Source organism: Gracilinanus agilis, chromosome 6 (genome assembly GCF_016433145.1).
Source record: "Gracilinanus agilis isolate LMUSP501 chromosome 6, AgileGrace, whole genome shotgun sequence".
Lineage (NCBI taxonomy): Eukaryota > Metazoa > Chordata > Mammalia > Didelphimorphia > Didelphidae > Gracilinanus > Gracilinanus agilis.
This window is the reverse complement of record NC_058135.1, coordinates 290,576,902-290,591,923: the sequence shown is the minus strand read 5'-3', so window position 1 is coordinate 290,591,923 and position 15,022 is coordinate 290,576,902. Positions and strand designations below refer to the sequence as shown.

Here is a 15,022-nt window from a genome sequence, read left to right as displayed (position 1 = left end):
TAGAAGCAGGCAAGCCAGCATGTTGCCGTGGGCTGTGTCTCTACCCAGCTTATAGATCCTAAATAGAAGGGAGTGACTCATTGTGGGAAGGCTGGAGCATCCTCCAAGCCAGAGGCCAAAGGGCCGTGTCCTCTCAGTGGAAGGTCTCCCAGGCATGCCCAGAAGGCTAGACCTACCATAGATAGAGTACCTTCTTTCTGTATAAGGCATATCTGCCCTGCCATCTAAGAAAGAATGGGGTGGTCATTCTCTGAAGATCCAGAAAAGAGGAAGTATTAGAGTATATAACTGGTGGAAACCCCTCGTTCAATTGTCTTAGGTTGTGAGGAAAACCTAATGACCCAGCTTTGCTGAAGGACTCCTGTCTCTCTCAATAAATCTGTTATTTGGCTTAGAGCTTTGCCTCTGTCTCCTTTTAGATTGGCTGCAAATATTTATCATGATCCCCATTCTACAGATGAAGAAACTGAGGCAGACAGGGGATGAAATGATTTGCTCAGGGTCACACAGCGAGGGAGTATCTGAGGCCAGATTTGCAGTCAGGTCTTCCTGACTCCAGACCCAAGCGCACTGGGATGCTACCTTGCAGTCTCAGGAAGCTTCTAATATAGTCATCTTCCTGAGTTCAAATTGGAACACTAATACACTGTTGGTGGAGCTGTGAACTGATCCAATCATTCTAAAGAGCAATTTGGAACCATGCCCAAAGGACCATCAAACAGTGCATAACCTTTGACCCAGCAACACCACTTCTGGTTCTGTATCCCAAAGAGATCAAAGATGGGGGCAAGGACCTAATTGTTCCAAAATAGTTCTAGCAGCTTTTTCTGTGGGAGCAAAGAATTGGAACCTGGGGGTGGGGTGGGGGTGGGAAGGTGTCCATCAATTGGGAAAAGGCTGAACAAGTTGTGGTATATGATTGTGATGGAATAATACTGAGCCACAAGAAATGATGAAGAGGATCGCCAAAAAGCCTGGAAAGATTTGGATGAAGTGATGCAAAGTGAAGTGAGCAGAACCAGGAGAACGTTGTACACCACAACAGCAATAGCGTAACATGATCAGTTGTGAATGACAACAAGGCAAGGATCCAGGACAACTCCCAGGGACTCACCATGAAAAGGGTCTCCACTGCCATAGAAGGAACTGATGGAGTCTGAACGCAGATGGAAGAGACCTTTCTTCACTTTCTGTCGTCCCTCCACGAATTTTTCTCTAGTGTAAGTTAAGCTACATGTGACTTGCTTTACGACATGATGAAGACGGAAACAGGTACTGAGTGATAACACATGTACAACCTATATCACATTACCTGCGATCTGGGGACTCGGAGGAAATGGGAGGGTGAGGGAGATCACAAAACATCAAAAAGTGATGACAAAAATTGTATTGAAATGCAATCTGGAAAAAAAAAAAACTTAGTCCTATCAAAACCATTGTTTTGATGAGTCTAAAACCTATGCAAGAATATGGCTACACTAATAAATAATGCCTAAAAAAAAGACAATGTAAGAGGTGATGATGCCCCAGGGTGGAGGTTGTGTCAGAGGGGGAAAAGGGACATACCTACAGGACAGATGTTTCGAGGGAAGAAATGACATTGATTAGAGTTTGTGAGGAAGGAACCGAAGAGGACACCAAGGTTTCGAGCCTGACTGCGGTGATGGTGGTTTTCTCAACAATTGGGAAAGTGGAAAGAGGGGAGGTTACACAGGAAAGGATCATTAGTTCTGATTTTGAACACGTTGGGGTTGAGATGGCTTTGGGAGAGCTCAAAATGTTGAAGAGATGGTTTGCATTTAAGAGACTGAAGCGTAGCAGAGACAAGGGCTGGATTATGTGGCACTAGGGGCCTCCTGATTAGGTAAATGAACCCACAGAAGCTTATGAAATCACTAGCTGAGATAGCATAGAACGAGAAAAGAAGATGGCCCCAGATAGAGCTTTGAAGGACAAACACAGCTATTTGGGTGCTAAGATCCAGCAAAGGAGTCTGAGGAGCAGTCACAGAAGGAGTAGCTTCATGAAATGAAGAGTGTGTGTGTGTGTATTTTTGTTTGTTAGAACCCTTTCATCTTAGTACCAATTCTGAGACAGAAAAGTGGCAAGAGGTAGGAAGGAAATCAGGGTTAACTAGCTTGCCTTGGGTCACATAGCTAGGAAGTTATCTGAAGCCATATCCGAATTCAGGTTCTCCCGTCTCCGGGAGCTCTGGTGCTCTATCCACTGTGCTACCTAACTGTCCCCAAAGAGGGTATAGCTACATGGAGAAAGTGACCAATAGTGACAAAGGTTGAAAGGTCACAATATTTGGCAATTAAAATAACATTGGTAGCTTTGGAGAGAGCAGTTCCAGTTGAGTGATGAGGTCAAAAGCGGGATTACAGAAGGTTTAGATTGTAGGTTTAGAGTGAATTAGCGAAGGCAGCAAGTGGAGGCACCAATCGTAGAAGGATTTTTCAAGGAGGTTAGCCAGGAAAGGAGAGAGCTATAAGAGGACAGCTAGTGGAGAAGGCTGGACCAAATGAAGGTTTTTTTAAGGATGAGGAAGACACAGATGACCAAGAAGCAGGAAGCAGACAGGGAGATTTTGAAGATTAGTGAGAGTGAGGATGACAGAGGACTTAGTTTGCTGGGAAGATGGCAGGAGAAAAGATCAAGAGTCGCCATTTTTTAGTAAAGAGGTGAGATCCTCAGTTGAAAGAGTGAGAACGAGAATACTATGGGAGTCTTGAAGAGAGACGAGAATGTCTAGAACAGTCTCTGTGCATAATTGATTAGGAAGGAATAGAATGTTTTTCTTGCTTACAGGAAAATCCCTGAGATTAGATCACACAACCCCGAGTGTACCCTGATGCCAGTTTCGTGATTTTCTCAAGCTCCTTCTTGGTGTGAACACTGAAGGATGCAGATGGTGGAGTAATCCAGGCTTGCAACTTGGGTGAGGTGTAATCAATGGGACACGAGAGCAAGGAATTGGCTTCAGATACTTCCCTTGCCACTCTTCTGCCATAAGTTTGCCATCACAGTTATAAGGAATAACTCCTGGGGTAGTTTGATGAGAAGGGGATCTATTTGGAAATGAAGGTATCGTAAAAACCAAAAGATATCAATACAAGCTAAATTGGACCTAGGAAAGAAGCTAGATGGTGGCTATCCTTCCTCTGTTGAGGGGGAAGAAGAACGACCAAGCATTTAGTTTGATAGGAAAATAAACCTTTAATTTGAGGAGAAGGAGCAGGAGAAAGATGAGGAGAAGCTGCCGCGAGCATCTTTGCCTCCTTGGCACTGGAATGAGTTAGCAGGGTCACCTTGGATGTTGGGTCCCACAAGGAAAGGAGGGTTTTCTGATTCGACTTGATTAGAGACGGTGGAACATAATCCACACCTTCTCAGGTAGAGGCATAAGAGAAGGCTCACCCCATCCCAGCAGAGGCAAGTCAGAGATGAGAAGGGGTTTGATCAGGCTTCCTCCGGCCCTCACCAGCTACAGGCCGGCCCCGCTCTTCCCAGATGGTGAGGCCGTCACAGGAGCAGATCTGCTTAGGATTCTGGAAGAGGCCGGCAGAGCGAGCGATGATGCCGCAAGCCAACCTATGGGAGACAGAAATGTGTAGTTGGTCTGGAGTGTGAAGGGGTTCCTTCCCATCAGGGAGACACTTCCATGAAAAGAGAACTACAAGGACAGGGGGAGTTTCCTCACCTCTCTCCAGAGTTGCCGGTGATCTTGGAGAGTGGGTGCCCTCCCCGACCAAGGTCATCTTCACCTGCATCAACGACCAGACTTCGGCCAATGATGTCCCATACCTGCAGAGGAAGTAGCTCTTAGGCCCTGCTTGGTGAGAAGACCCCCCCTAGGGCCAGCTGCCTCAGCACCTCACCTTGAGCTGCTCATCCTCTATTCTGAAGGTTGCTCTCCCATCAGCATCGGCACAGACGTTCCCCAGATCTCCCTGGTGCTAGAAGGGAGCAAAATGGCTAGAGAGGCCTTCTTGCCCATCTATGCTGACTTTTAGCCAAAGCAGCGAAGGTAAGAAGAACTGGAAGGCACCTCGAATCTCCTCACCCTCCCACTTGCCTGCCACCATCCCTGGGCTCCAAACTTTTTGGCAGAGGCTCTTTTCCCGGTGGTGAGTAGTTCCAGCCTGGGGACAGTCACTTGCTTCCCGGGCCACAGTGTCCTCAGATGTCAAAGGAAGGGCTGGCCTGGGTGGTTGCTGAGGTCTAGCTCCCATGATTCCTTTCTGGCACTAGCACTTACCCGTTGGGTGTCCTTGGGGCCGCCATGTGGCATTCCATCAGGGTTAAAGTGGTCTCCACAGCTACAACCCAAAGGTATTTTGTGAGCATGGAGAACAAGCAAGGATGTCCCCTCCACCTACTTCAGGCTCTGTTCCCTTAGCTATTCCTCAGTTGTGTCCCCAGCATTAACTGTGCCTGGAACATTGCAGGAAATTCTGGCTGGCAGACAGACCTTGTCTGCTAAGCCCCCACTCAGTCACCCCAAGAAGCTTGTGAACAATTTTCCCCCCTTTACCTAGGCCTCACACTTCCTCTGGGAATACCCTGGCCCTGGCCCATGGCCCCGCCCCTACCCCATCATTACATTCTTTCCTCTGGGAATACCAATACCACAGGGCACCTGTAGTATAGCCAGAACCACAAAGCCTTATGGGCTTTCTGGACATCTGTACCCAGAAAAAAGGGCAAAGACACCAAGGGGGCACACAAGGCTGGCACAGTCATTTCCAAGGGCTGTAGTCTCTTCTGTTTCCTAGTTGGTCCCAGTTTGGTCCTACCCACCTGGCACAATTTTGAGTCAAGTCCCCAAACTGATGGACGTGGAGGCCATGGGGCCCAGGCTCTAGGCCATCGATTGTCCCCTCAATGAGGCAGCTTTTGGGGGACACTTGTAGGAAACGCACAACTCCTTGCACGGCCCCTGGCTGCCCCATCATGGCCACTGCAGCACCCAGGTTCTCTGTAAGACCAAGACAGGGTGAACTTCCTTCCCTAACCCACACTGACCCTCCTCCAGGCTTCCTTCTCTCTAGGAAGAAGGACAGTCGGATACCTCCACTCATGATTCCCAGGACATGGAGACCCTTGGGCCCAGAGTTTTTCCATCTCCAGAAGCCAAGAATTCTGAAAGTCTCCCTACCCTTTAGGCCTCAAGTGATCTCTTTGCAGCCCCTACGTCCGTCCTCCTCTCCCTCTGATACTGTTCCTCTTCTAGACTTGAATCCCCATTCCCGCCACAACCCCAAGACCCAGATTCTCACGAAGCATGTGGCTGCCCATGCCCTTGAGCACTGCTTGGCGCCCTGTGCTCTCCAGGAGATTCTGCACTTCCTGGCTGGGTAAGGTGGTTGTCACCAGGACGCTCTGATTCTCCAGATGCACCTCCACTCCCTGGACACCTGTGAGAACAAAGGAGGAGGAAGAGGAGGAAGAGACAGCAGCAGATGGAGGAAGGCTGGATGACCCTGCCTGGCTACTGGCAAGAACTTGGCTTAAAAGAAACTCAATGAGCCATATATAATACAATTCCCCAATTCTTATACAATCCTCTCTCTCTGTTCTTTGTAGAGGAAAATGCTCCCATTTGTCGGGGTGTTTCAGGCCCCAAAAAGCAAAAGCAACTTTTCATTTTAAAAAAGTGTCCAGGGGGTAGCTAGGAGGCTCAGTGGATTGAGAGTCAGTCCAGAGATGGAAGGTCCTGGGTTCAAATTTGGCGCTAAACACTTCCTAGCTGGTCTCTTAACCCCTATTGCAGTATTGATTCCAAGACAGAAAGTAAGATTTTTATTTTAAAAAGAAGTGTCAAGTCAGATTTGGAACTTAGGCCTCCAGCGTTCTCCCCAATCATCAAGCTGAGCTTTTCAGATAGACTGCTATCTAGTCATGCCTTCTCCATCTTGAATCTGTAGAGGAGTGTTTGTTTTTCAAGGTTAAGTCTAAGCTTTTGAACCCATCCTCTTACACTGAGCCTGATGCTCCGAAAGCCTCTGATCTTGGCATTCAGCATGTCAGCTTACACTTGTGAGCCAACTGCAGCACCCCACTGGTGCTCTGATTGTAGACCTTGATATCATATATGCATGGCCATCTCCAAACTGAAGTCCAGCCGATGATGAATATCTTGGGATCCAGCTGTTTAAGCATCTCCAAAACCACCAGGATGGTGCTAGCCCAAGGAGCAGCATTCGAGCCTTTATCAAATGTTTTCCTGGACTGGACCCACTGGTCTAGTCACTATGTCCCAAAAGGAAACAAGGTCAGTCTGAGGTGATGTGTTTGTGATGGAGAAGGGAGGGAGGGAAGGAGGAAGGCATGAAAACAAGTAACTCTCGTGCAAGAAAGAATAGCGCTAAGTCTGGCTCAGAGGGCCAAGAAAAGATGGTAAGAAATCACTTGCATCACAGAAGAATCTTCCCTAAAAAGTGGCTTTAGTTGGCCTGGGAGGGCCCTCAGAGGGGTGAGGACCTGCTTGCCATGGCCGCCCAGACAGACAGTAATGTACACCTTGAGGTGCCTGGCCTGTATCTAGGAAGTCCTGGGTTCAAGTACTGCTTCTGATGCCTTCTAGCTAAAGGTACATAAGGATTCATAGAGCCCCAGAGAAGAAAGGAAAGCATTTCAAGCACAGGGCACAGCCTGGGCAAAAGTATGGAGGAAGCTTGAGGAGGAACAAAGTGCAGGAAGAGAGAAAGTCCAACATCAGCTGCTGTTTTTGGCACTGAAAAGCTCTGGATCTGGACAGGTTGCCAAGGGGCATTTGATGCCATTGAGAGAATCTGACATTGCCTTACAGGCAAGAGACAGGGCCAGGACATTCTGAGCAGGGGAGAGAAGACACGGTCAGACATGCATCCCAGGAAGATTCCTTTGGCAGCCATATGGAAGATAAATTGCAGATGGGCAGCGCTGGAAACAGCTCATCAGTCCAGGGAGTAGGGGTGGTGCTGAGGCCTGCCTGGAGCAGGGGGTGACTGAACATTGAACCATCTGCCCTGTACCAGGGGAGAACAGAGACAAAAATGAAAAATCTCTGCCCTCAAGGGGCTCAAATTCGACTGGGCTATGCCACAGAAAAGGAAATACAAACTAGGAATGCAGAAAGGCTTTGTGGCAGGCGACCCTTGGGCAGCACTGTGAAAGAGGATCCAGAATGTAGGCAGCAGAGGTGGGTGGGGATGGCATTCCCAGAAGAGCGGACCCGTTTGCTTTGGCAGCACGTATAACAGAAGGGTGGCCCGTCTAAGCGAGCTGCAGAGGTGGGAGATGGGCAGTGGATAGTGGGAGATTGGGGATGGGGCTGAGGAAGCTCTGTGGCTGAAAAGAAGGCCCTCTCAACAGAAGCAAAGCTTCAAGAGCTGTGGTTAGGGGTCCTGTTTTTTGAGGCGGTCAGTGGGGTACAGAGTGAAGGTAAGTTGTTCCATTTTGTTGATGTCTCCTTTTAGACGTCCAGGGTACCCGTAGGAGGTGACCAGCAGGCTGCTGGAGGTGGGGAGAGGCTTGGGCAGGGCACTGAATAGGAGTGGCAGTGGAGGACGCTGATGGGACTGACCAGAGATGGTGGACAGAAGAGTGACCGGAGTGGTCATTCAGGCCGCCTCACACTTTTACAGGTGGGAAAACTGAGGCTCGGAGAAGAACAAGGAAGCCTGCCTCGATCTCTTACCTGCCACGCCACGCAGAGACTTCTGCACCGCGTCCACGCAGCTCTGGCAACTCATCTGCACGGCGAACTCCAGCTGTGAGGTAGAGGAGCATTGGAGGGAAGGTAGAGCATGCCCATAAGGGGCGGGCCTAAGAGGAGGGAGGGGCTATGCTGATAAGGGGTGTGTTTATGCTGATCAGAGGGCGGGGCCGAGTCTTGGGGGCTAGAAGTTTGGGCCAATAGGGGCGGTATTGCCCAGCCCCACGTGACTCGCAGCGAGGCAACCCGTGCCGGCCCAAACCCGGATTAGGGTTCTCCCAGGAGCCAGGGCGGTCTGTCAGTCCACCCTACAGCCCCCATTGAGATCCACCTTCCCCCTCACCGTGCAAACTGTACTGCTTTCCGCAACCCGCGCAGGCGCAGATGCGGTCGCAGCCGACGCCATCTTCAACCTCCCAGAGTCCAGACGACTTGCCCCAGAGACACCAGAAGTCGAGCGGTTGGGGCGGGGCTATGAGACCTCCGGACTCTTACGTGCTGCAGGCGGGCTTAGACTCGGCCTTCTCTCCGCCTCCGGGCCCCGGTTAGCCACTCGCCGGGCAGATGGGCACAAAGGAGGCCGGGCCACGAGACCCTCCCAATCTGTCTCGCCTCCTAGGTTAGCTATTCACCATTCTGAATAGTCCAGAGGATATCAGGAGACCTTATATTCCCCGCCTCCCAGTTCATAGGCTCCGCTCTCTCTCCTGTCCTTGACTGTGTGCCGCTATTGGCCAGGCTCCACAGCGCAGTTCAGCCACTTCCTTTTCCGGTGTCTGTTGCCATGGCGACGCGTCCTGGCGTCTGGAGCCCGTGCCTGATGCTAGGTGATCCAGTTCTAAGGGTCAGCAGTAGCAGCAGCAGTAGGGAAAGCAGCAGCAACAATGGAGTCCAAGAAGTACGGGCTGGGGCGAGGGAAGCGGCAGCCACCGCAGGACCGGTCAGCGGACCCAGAGCTCCAAAAACTGTACCATCGGCTCTTGCAGCCCCTGTCGCTTTTCCCCGACGATGTGGTCCTGGAGACCCCGGAGCCGCTGCCTACGCCAACAGAGGCTCGAGTAGGAATCGAAGAAGCGTCTGGCCGGGACTCCTTCTTCTTGGAGCAGCTGTCACCTGGATCCCTGTGCAAGTTGGTGGCTGAGCGGCTCTCCCGTGTGGGTATCGGGCCAGAGGTGCCCCTTGATGGCAGGCGGCGGCTGGCTGAGGTCATCTTGTCGGAGGTGCAGTATGGCTGGCAGATGCCCGAGCCTGAACCAGGCCTCAGCGCAAGGGACCAGCAGCGCCTTCGCCAACGTGTGGAGACTCATGTGGTGTTGTCAGCAGAGCAGCTATTTCTGCGCTATCTGCACCTATTGATCACCCTGTCTACCCCAGACTCTGTGCTCACTGAGTCTGCCACACTCACCCGCCTATCTGCCTGCCTGGCCACTGACTGCACCCGCTTCCTCACCAGCCCCCTTGTCTACTACCGCCTGGTCTTGGACTTCAAAGACCTGCTGGGCCTCCGCCCTTTCCTGAAGAAGGGCATCTTGGCCAAGGCAGACGATTACCGCAAGCGGGCCCTCATTCCACAGCAAGCCATTGGTACCTTCCAGGCTTCCAAGCTCTGTCCTCTACCCTGGCCACACAGCACTGGCTTCTCCCAGATCCCATGCTCAGCCTTGAACATGAATTATTTGATCCACTTGAGCCGGCCAGCAGATTTCCTAGCCAGGCCTTGTCTCGACCGTTTAAAAGGACTGAGGTCTATCCCAGACCTGGACCAGAGAAAGTATCTGCGATGGCTACCAACTCTACACCCCAGATCCCCCAAGATGTCTGAGGATAACCTTGTTAGGGAGGTTCATTCTCCAAGTAGTCTGAGTTTGGAGGGGGACTTAGATTTTGATACCTTCCTGAAGCTCCATTTCCCCCGGAAATGCTACTCATTGCCCTGCCTGAGAGAAGGTTGGAAGCTTTCAGATGAACTGGGCATCCGTTCACCTCCCCCTCGAACCTTGACCCCTCTCATCCTGGAATGTGAGACCAGCACAGAGACCTTCGTGGGCACAGTTACAGATGACATCAGGTACATTATAAAAGACTTGGAAGTAGACTTGATCAGTAAGCCCAAGCCGAGTTCTTCCTTGCCCCCTCTCCTAGGAGCTATGACCCGAGGCCCAAAAGCTGACCAGCGAGTAGAAGAGCTGCAGAGAACTCTAAAGGCCCTGCAAGAAGAAGAAGCTTCTGGAAAATGGGACTACAAGCCCAACCTGAGAACCCCAGAGCATCCACAGCCGGTTACAGTGGCTCTGAAGTTGAAAGATCAGACTGTGGTCCAGGCAGCAGGTGTTCGAGTCTCTGAGAGGGCATTCCATGACAACTTCTATGTGAAGGAAGAAAATGTTCTCTACAATCACTTGTCTGGTGAGTTGGACAGCAAACTTTTAAAAGAACTAGACATTGTGCTTTTTGCTGGGGATAGCATCCGGGAGATCTACAAGGAGCTCATGAGTCGAGTCTCTGCTGACCATCTGCAATTTGATAAGGGGTCCCTTGTGGAGGCCGCATCTAATGTTGACTGGTCAGGTCTTATGGGTTCATCCTTACTGAACAAAGATCCCAAGAAACGGATCATCAACCCTGACCTGGATGGCATCGGAAAACACAGGATACATACCTTAAGCTCTGACCCACTGCCGCCTCCACCAACCCCACAGCGCAGTAAGCATTGGATCAGACATAAGAACTCCTGGATGCGCTGGTGGAGGGCTACCCTAACCTCCGATGACTACTTCATGTACTTAGCCACTCAGGAGTGTGATTTCCTCCACGTCATCTTCCACATGTACCCTGAGGATGAACCTGTGGAAGTTCCTGTCATCATCAGTGATAGTATGGAACTTCCACTCCCACCTCCAATGTTACAAGAGGATGAGACTGGGGAGTTTGTGCAAGGTGTCTGGGATGTCAACACAGTCTTAGAGGATGGTCTGGGAGCTGAAGGGATCAAATCCCTGGGGGACCGAAAGAAAGCAAAGCAACTTCAGAAGCGACTAGAGAGAATCTGGACAGCCCTGCAGGTGCCTGACAAAGACCGGCTGGACATGGCCATCAAATATAGCACTAATGCCCGAATAGGGCAGCTTCCTGCTCTGGTGAAGGCCTGGGAGAAGGCCTTAACCCCTATCCAGGAGCGAGAGCTCTTATTAGCACAGTTGGAGCGTTTTGAGCAAGAAGCCTCAGACCCCAACCGCTTCTTTCTGAAGGTTGATTATGACCTCTGGCGCTGGACGGAAGAGTCCCAGATCCGTAATGACTTATATACAAAGATCAGTTCAGTGGAGAAACTTCTGAACAAGCTCCTCCAGGATATCCAGACTGCCTTTGGGGACTCGGTGACATACAAGGGACGGTGTTATCTGGAGAAGATGAAGAGAGACAAAGTCGAGATGTTGTACTGGCTACAGCAAGAACGTAGAGCCAAGGGGCTGGTCCGAGTCCAGAAGGGCTCACGACTGCCTTCCCTCAATCCTAAAAACACAGGAAACTCGGGAAGTGGTCTCATCTCCTCTCCCAGAAATGTCTAAACAGCAGACACCAGCCCCTTCTCTAGACCCTGTCCCACCTAGTCCTCCAAATGGATCACTGAAGAAAGCCAGGCCCCAGGAACATAGGACTTCTCATTAAGGAGATCTTCACTGAGTTCATATTTTATTATAACAGATACCATAGCTTTAGGATGAAAATTACTGTTATACAAAAGGACTCGCCGGCCCCAAATTGGCTGGGTAATTTCAAGTCCTGCTCAGTCAATATAACCTACCTCAAAATAATTGAGTCTGAACCTTAGACTTTGGTTAAATGAGCCTTGCCAAGTAAAACAAAACAGAGAGGACCTGTTTAGCTATTCATTCTATTCTCATTCAGAGGGAAGCTTGACTAGAGACTACTTGCTGAAGAAGAGATTAAAAAAAAAGGGGGGGGGGAGGCCCTTCTCAGGTTTGGCTTAATCAGCAGTTACAGAAGGCTGTGGCTGATAGGGTGTGTGACTCTTCAGCCTGTTGTTGACTACCAAAGCTGTATTTTTGTTCTCTTGGCCCCATTGAAAGTGGGGCAGACACTATCAGTGAGCTCAGATACAAAGGGGCTTCTCAAACTTTTGCTGGGGGTGGGTTTTGAAAGGGAAGAATATGGAGAGAAAGAGAGCCTATACTCTGCCCTAGTGAGGTAGAGTTTTAGGGCAGGAACCAGGGGGCAGCATGAAGACCCTGAATGTCTGAGGAAAAGATAGAGTAAAGACACACTTCCAATTTTGCTGACCTTTGTCTTCAAAGGAGCTAAAGACTAATAGAGGAATTCGTTGAGGCTTCTTTGGACTCTAGAGGTCTGGGAGGTTCTTTCACAGATCTTGAGCCTATGACTCTGGGGTATGGTCCCTTCCCCAACTCCTGTCCCTCATAAACCAGGTTATGATTGATACTCAACCAAATATACATCTGTTGGAGACCCTGTGCCTCAGCTCCAGGGATTTGTTTATATATCAGAGGAGGCTTTTTTAGAGGAGGAAACATTAGAATAAGGATGTTAGTAATCAGGAAATAGGTTCACTAACCACCTAAGCTGGACTTGGAAATGGGCAAGGGAATATACTTTCATCCAGGCTTCTTCCTCTTAAGCCTGTGATGGTGAACCTGAGGCACGCATGCCAAAGAGGGTATGCAGAGCACTTTCTGTAGGCATGTATGCCCCACCCCCTTGCCACAGTTTCTTACTAGAAAGGCAGAGGGACTCGAGCTGAGCTTCTCCCCTGCCCCTCTCCACTGTGCCTGACAACATTTTTTCACATCACTGGCTCCTCTGCCCATAGCTCAATGAGAGCACTTATTCTCCTCCCCCCTCCACTCAGGCTGAGGACCATCCTCATTTCACCCACCCCTCTGCCCAGCAGCCCAATAGGAACACTTTCTCCCTCCCCTGTGTGGGGTAGGGGTAAGGGGAGGGGTAGGGTATGGCACATGGTCTCTAAAAGGTTTGCCATTACTGCCCTAAGCCCTAGGATTCTCTGCTAGATTCACTTTTTTTTTTTTTTTTAAACAAAACAAAATTTATTTATCCATTAATGTTGAGGTCTGGACTAGAGTTGAACAAAGAAAGAGAAGAAAAGGAAAACAGTCTGTGACAGAGAACTGGACAGAAGGGAGAAGACAGGCCTTCAGGAAGGAAAAGGCTACATACACATAGATACATACATACACACACACACATAAGATGAAGGCAAAGGAAGCTGGGCAGTCAGGGTCAGGGCTCTTGGCTGGTCACCTGCTTCATGTAGGTTTCCAGCAGGTACTTTTTTTTTTTTTTAATTTATTTTTTTTTTTATTTTAAACCCTCAACTTCTGTGCATTGACTCATAGGTGGAAGAGTGGTAAGGGTAGGCAATGGGGGTCAAGTGACTTGCCCAGGGTCACACAGCTGGGAAGTGTCTGAGGCCAGATTTGAACCCAGGACCTCCTGTCTCTAGGCCTGGCTCTCAATCCACTGAGCTACCCAGCTGCTCCCCCAGCAGGTACTTTTTAAAGGCTGTAGGGTTTGTCCAAAGCTCAGCAGCATGTGTGTTCAATGGGCTATCAATATTGGGTTCTCCCAGCAGGCTCTGGATAGAGAGTAGGATGGTCCTGACGTCATACAGAGCTGACCACTTGTCTTTGAGAATGTCCAAACAGATATTGCCTTGGGTGTCCGCATTAGGATGGTAGCAGGGTGTGACAAATTTCACCGTGGGAGCATTATATGGATAGCCGCTGGGGAACTCCAGAGAAAGCTTGTACCTCAGATCTTCATATACAGTCCCAGCTGCACCATCGATGGTCCCGACCCATTTGAAGAGATTGTCTGACTCTGGGAAGGCAGAAATTCCTTTATCTCCAGACATCATCAGGGTCATCAATTCCTGTTGTAATCTCTTGCCCAGGGACCCTTGGGCCGCGCCCACCCCAGGCTCAGCCCCCTTACCAGAGGCCGCTGCTGGCAGCACTGATAGCAGCCCATTCATGGTTCTGTGAGGCCATCAGAGACAGGAGATAAAGGAAAAGAAAACTCTCTGGCGGTAACTGCCCCTAGATTCACTTTTTTTTTTTTTTTTTAAACCCTTGTACTTCGGTGTATTGTCTCATAGGTGGAAGATTGGTAAGGGTGGGCAATGGGGGTCAAGTGACTTGCCCAGGGTCACACAGCTGGGAAGTGGCTGAGGCCAGGTTTGAACCCAGGACCTCCTGTCTCTAGGCCTGACTCTCACTCCACTGAGCTACCCAGCTGCCCTAGATTCACTTTTGATATTATGACCCAGTCTCCATAGTTTGGATTGCTTGATTATAAGGCTGATTGTGAGTCCTGTAAGAGTAAATGGACAGGTCACAAATGGAAAGATTAAGTTTACTACCTAAAACAAGGTGAAATTATGCAGTCTTATAAATCAACTAGATGATCAACCCTGAACATCTGAGGTTTAATTTTTCTAAAATAGTCTAATTTTAACAGTTCTCTATTTGTCAAAATTATACATACAAATATTTTTCAAATGTGTAAATGCACACACATACATATATATGTATATAAACACACATATATATGTATTCTTTTTTTTTTTTCTAAACCCTTACCTTCCATCTTGGAATTAATACTAAGTATTGGTTCCAAGGCAAAAGAGTGGTAAGGGCTAGGCAATGGGGGTTAGGTGACTTGCCCAGGGTCACACACCTAGGAAGTATCTGGTGCCACATTTGAACCCAGGGCCTCTTGTCTTTAGACCTGGCTCTTAATCCACTGAGCCACCAATGTAGATTTATGCCTGGTCTACAACTTAAGTCTTAGCAATCTGCTCTGGCCACTGAGAAAGTAGGATCATAGATTGAAAACTCAGAGGGGCTTTAGAATCAGCTAGTCCTGGGGACAACTTAGATTGCTCAGTAGATTGAGAACCAGGCCTAGAGACAGGAGGCCCTGGGTTCAAATGTGGACTCAAAGCCCTTCTGGAGTTCTCTAAATCCACTTTACCAGGTGCCTTCCTACATTCACACAGAGATTAATGGAGATGTATGCATATACATGATTAGATATAGATGCATACTCACACATATCCCATAAGTATGTTCTCAGATGTACATACACATACAACGTCCATATTTTTAGGGGTGGAAGCTGTGATTTTTTTTGGTATAGCCATAAAAGATTCACTCAGAAATCTCCCTCTTTCAATATCCAGAGGAATAACTGCCCTGTTCTGAACCTTCAAACCTTCAAGAGTTACCCATTTTGTCCTGGCTTCGTTTGTCTTCTGGT

General features: G+C 49.3%; 2 protein-coding genes and 1 pseudogene across 2 annotated transcripts; 1 reads left to right on the top strand and 2 right to left on the bottom strand.

The window, feature by feature from the left end:
- Positions 1–3,199: 3,199 nt before the first annotated feature.
- On the bottom strand, positions 3,200–8,329 carry CCS (copper chaperone for superoxide dismutase). The gene is made up of 8 exons (XM_044680078.1): positions 8,046–8,329; positions 7,685–7,757; positions 5,283–5,420; positions 4,804–4,981; positions 4,262–4,322; positions 3,882–3,959; positions 3,704–3,807; positions 3,200–3,594 (listed from the first exon to the last, which is right to left on the bottom strand). Exons 1-8 carry the CDS (start codon positions 8,106–8,108, stop codon positions 3,441–3,443), a joined length of 849 nt encoding a protein of 282 aa, XP_044536013.1. The 5' UTR covers positions 8,109–8,329; the 3' UTR covers positions 3,200–3,440.
- Positions 8,330–8,586: 257 nt separating this feature from the next.
- CCDC87 (coiled-coil domain containing 87) lies at positions 8,587–11,271 on the top strand. The gene has a single exon (XM_044680910.1). It carries the CDS (start codon positions 8,587–8,589, stop codon positions 11,269–11,271), a length of 2,685 nt encoding a protein of 894 aa, XP_044536845.1.
- A 1,696-nt stretch (positions 11,272–12,967) lies between these two features.
- LOC123252018 lies at positions 12,968–13,752 on the bottom strand (annotated as a pseudogene).
- Positions 13,753–15,022: the final 1,270 nt, after the last annotated feature.

Coding starts and splice junctions, on each gene's coding strand:
- CCS (XM_044680078.1), bottom strand. CDS start 8,108: ATGGCGTCGGCTGCGACCGCATCTGCGCCTGCGCGGGTTGCGGAAAGC. Junction 7,758..8,045: donor AAAGCAGTACAGTTTGCACG/GTGAGGGGGAAG, acceptor TCTACCTCACAG/CTGGAGTTCGCCGTGCAGAT. Junction 4,323..4,803: donor TTGACTCAAAATTGTGCCAG/GTGGGTAGGACC, acceptor TTTGGGTTGTAG/CTGTGGAGACCACTTTAACC.
- CCDC87 (XM_044680910.1), top strand. CDS start 8,587: ATGGAGTCCAAGAAGTACGGGCTGGGGCGAGGGAAGCGGCAGCCACCG.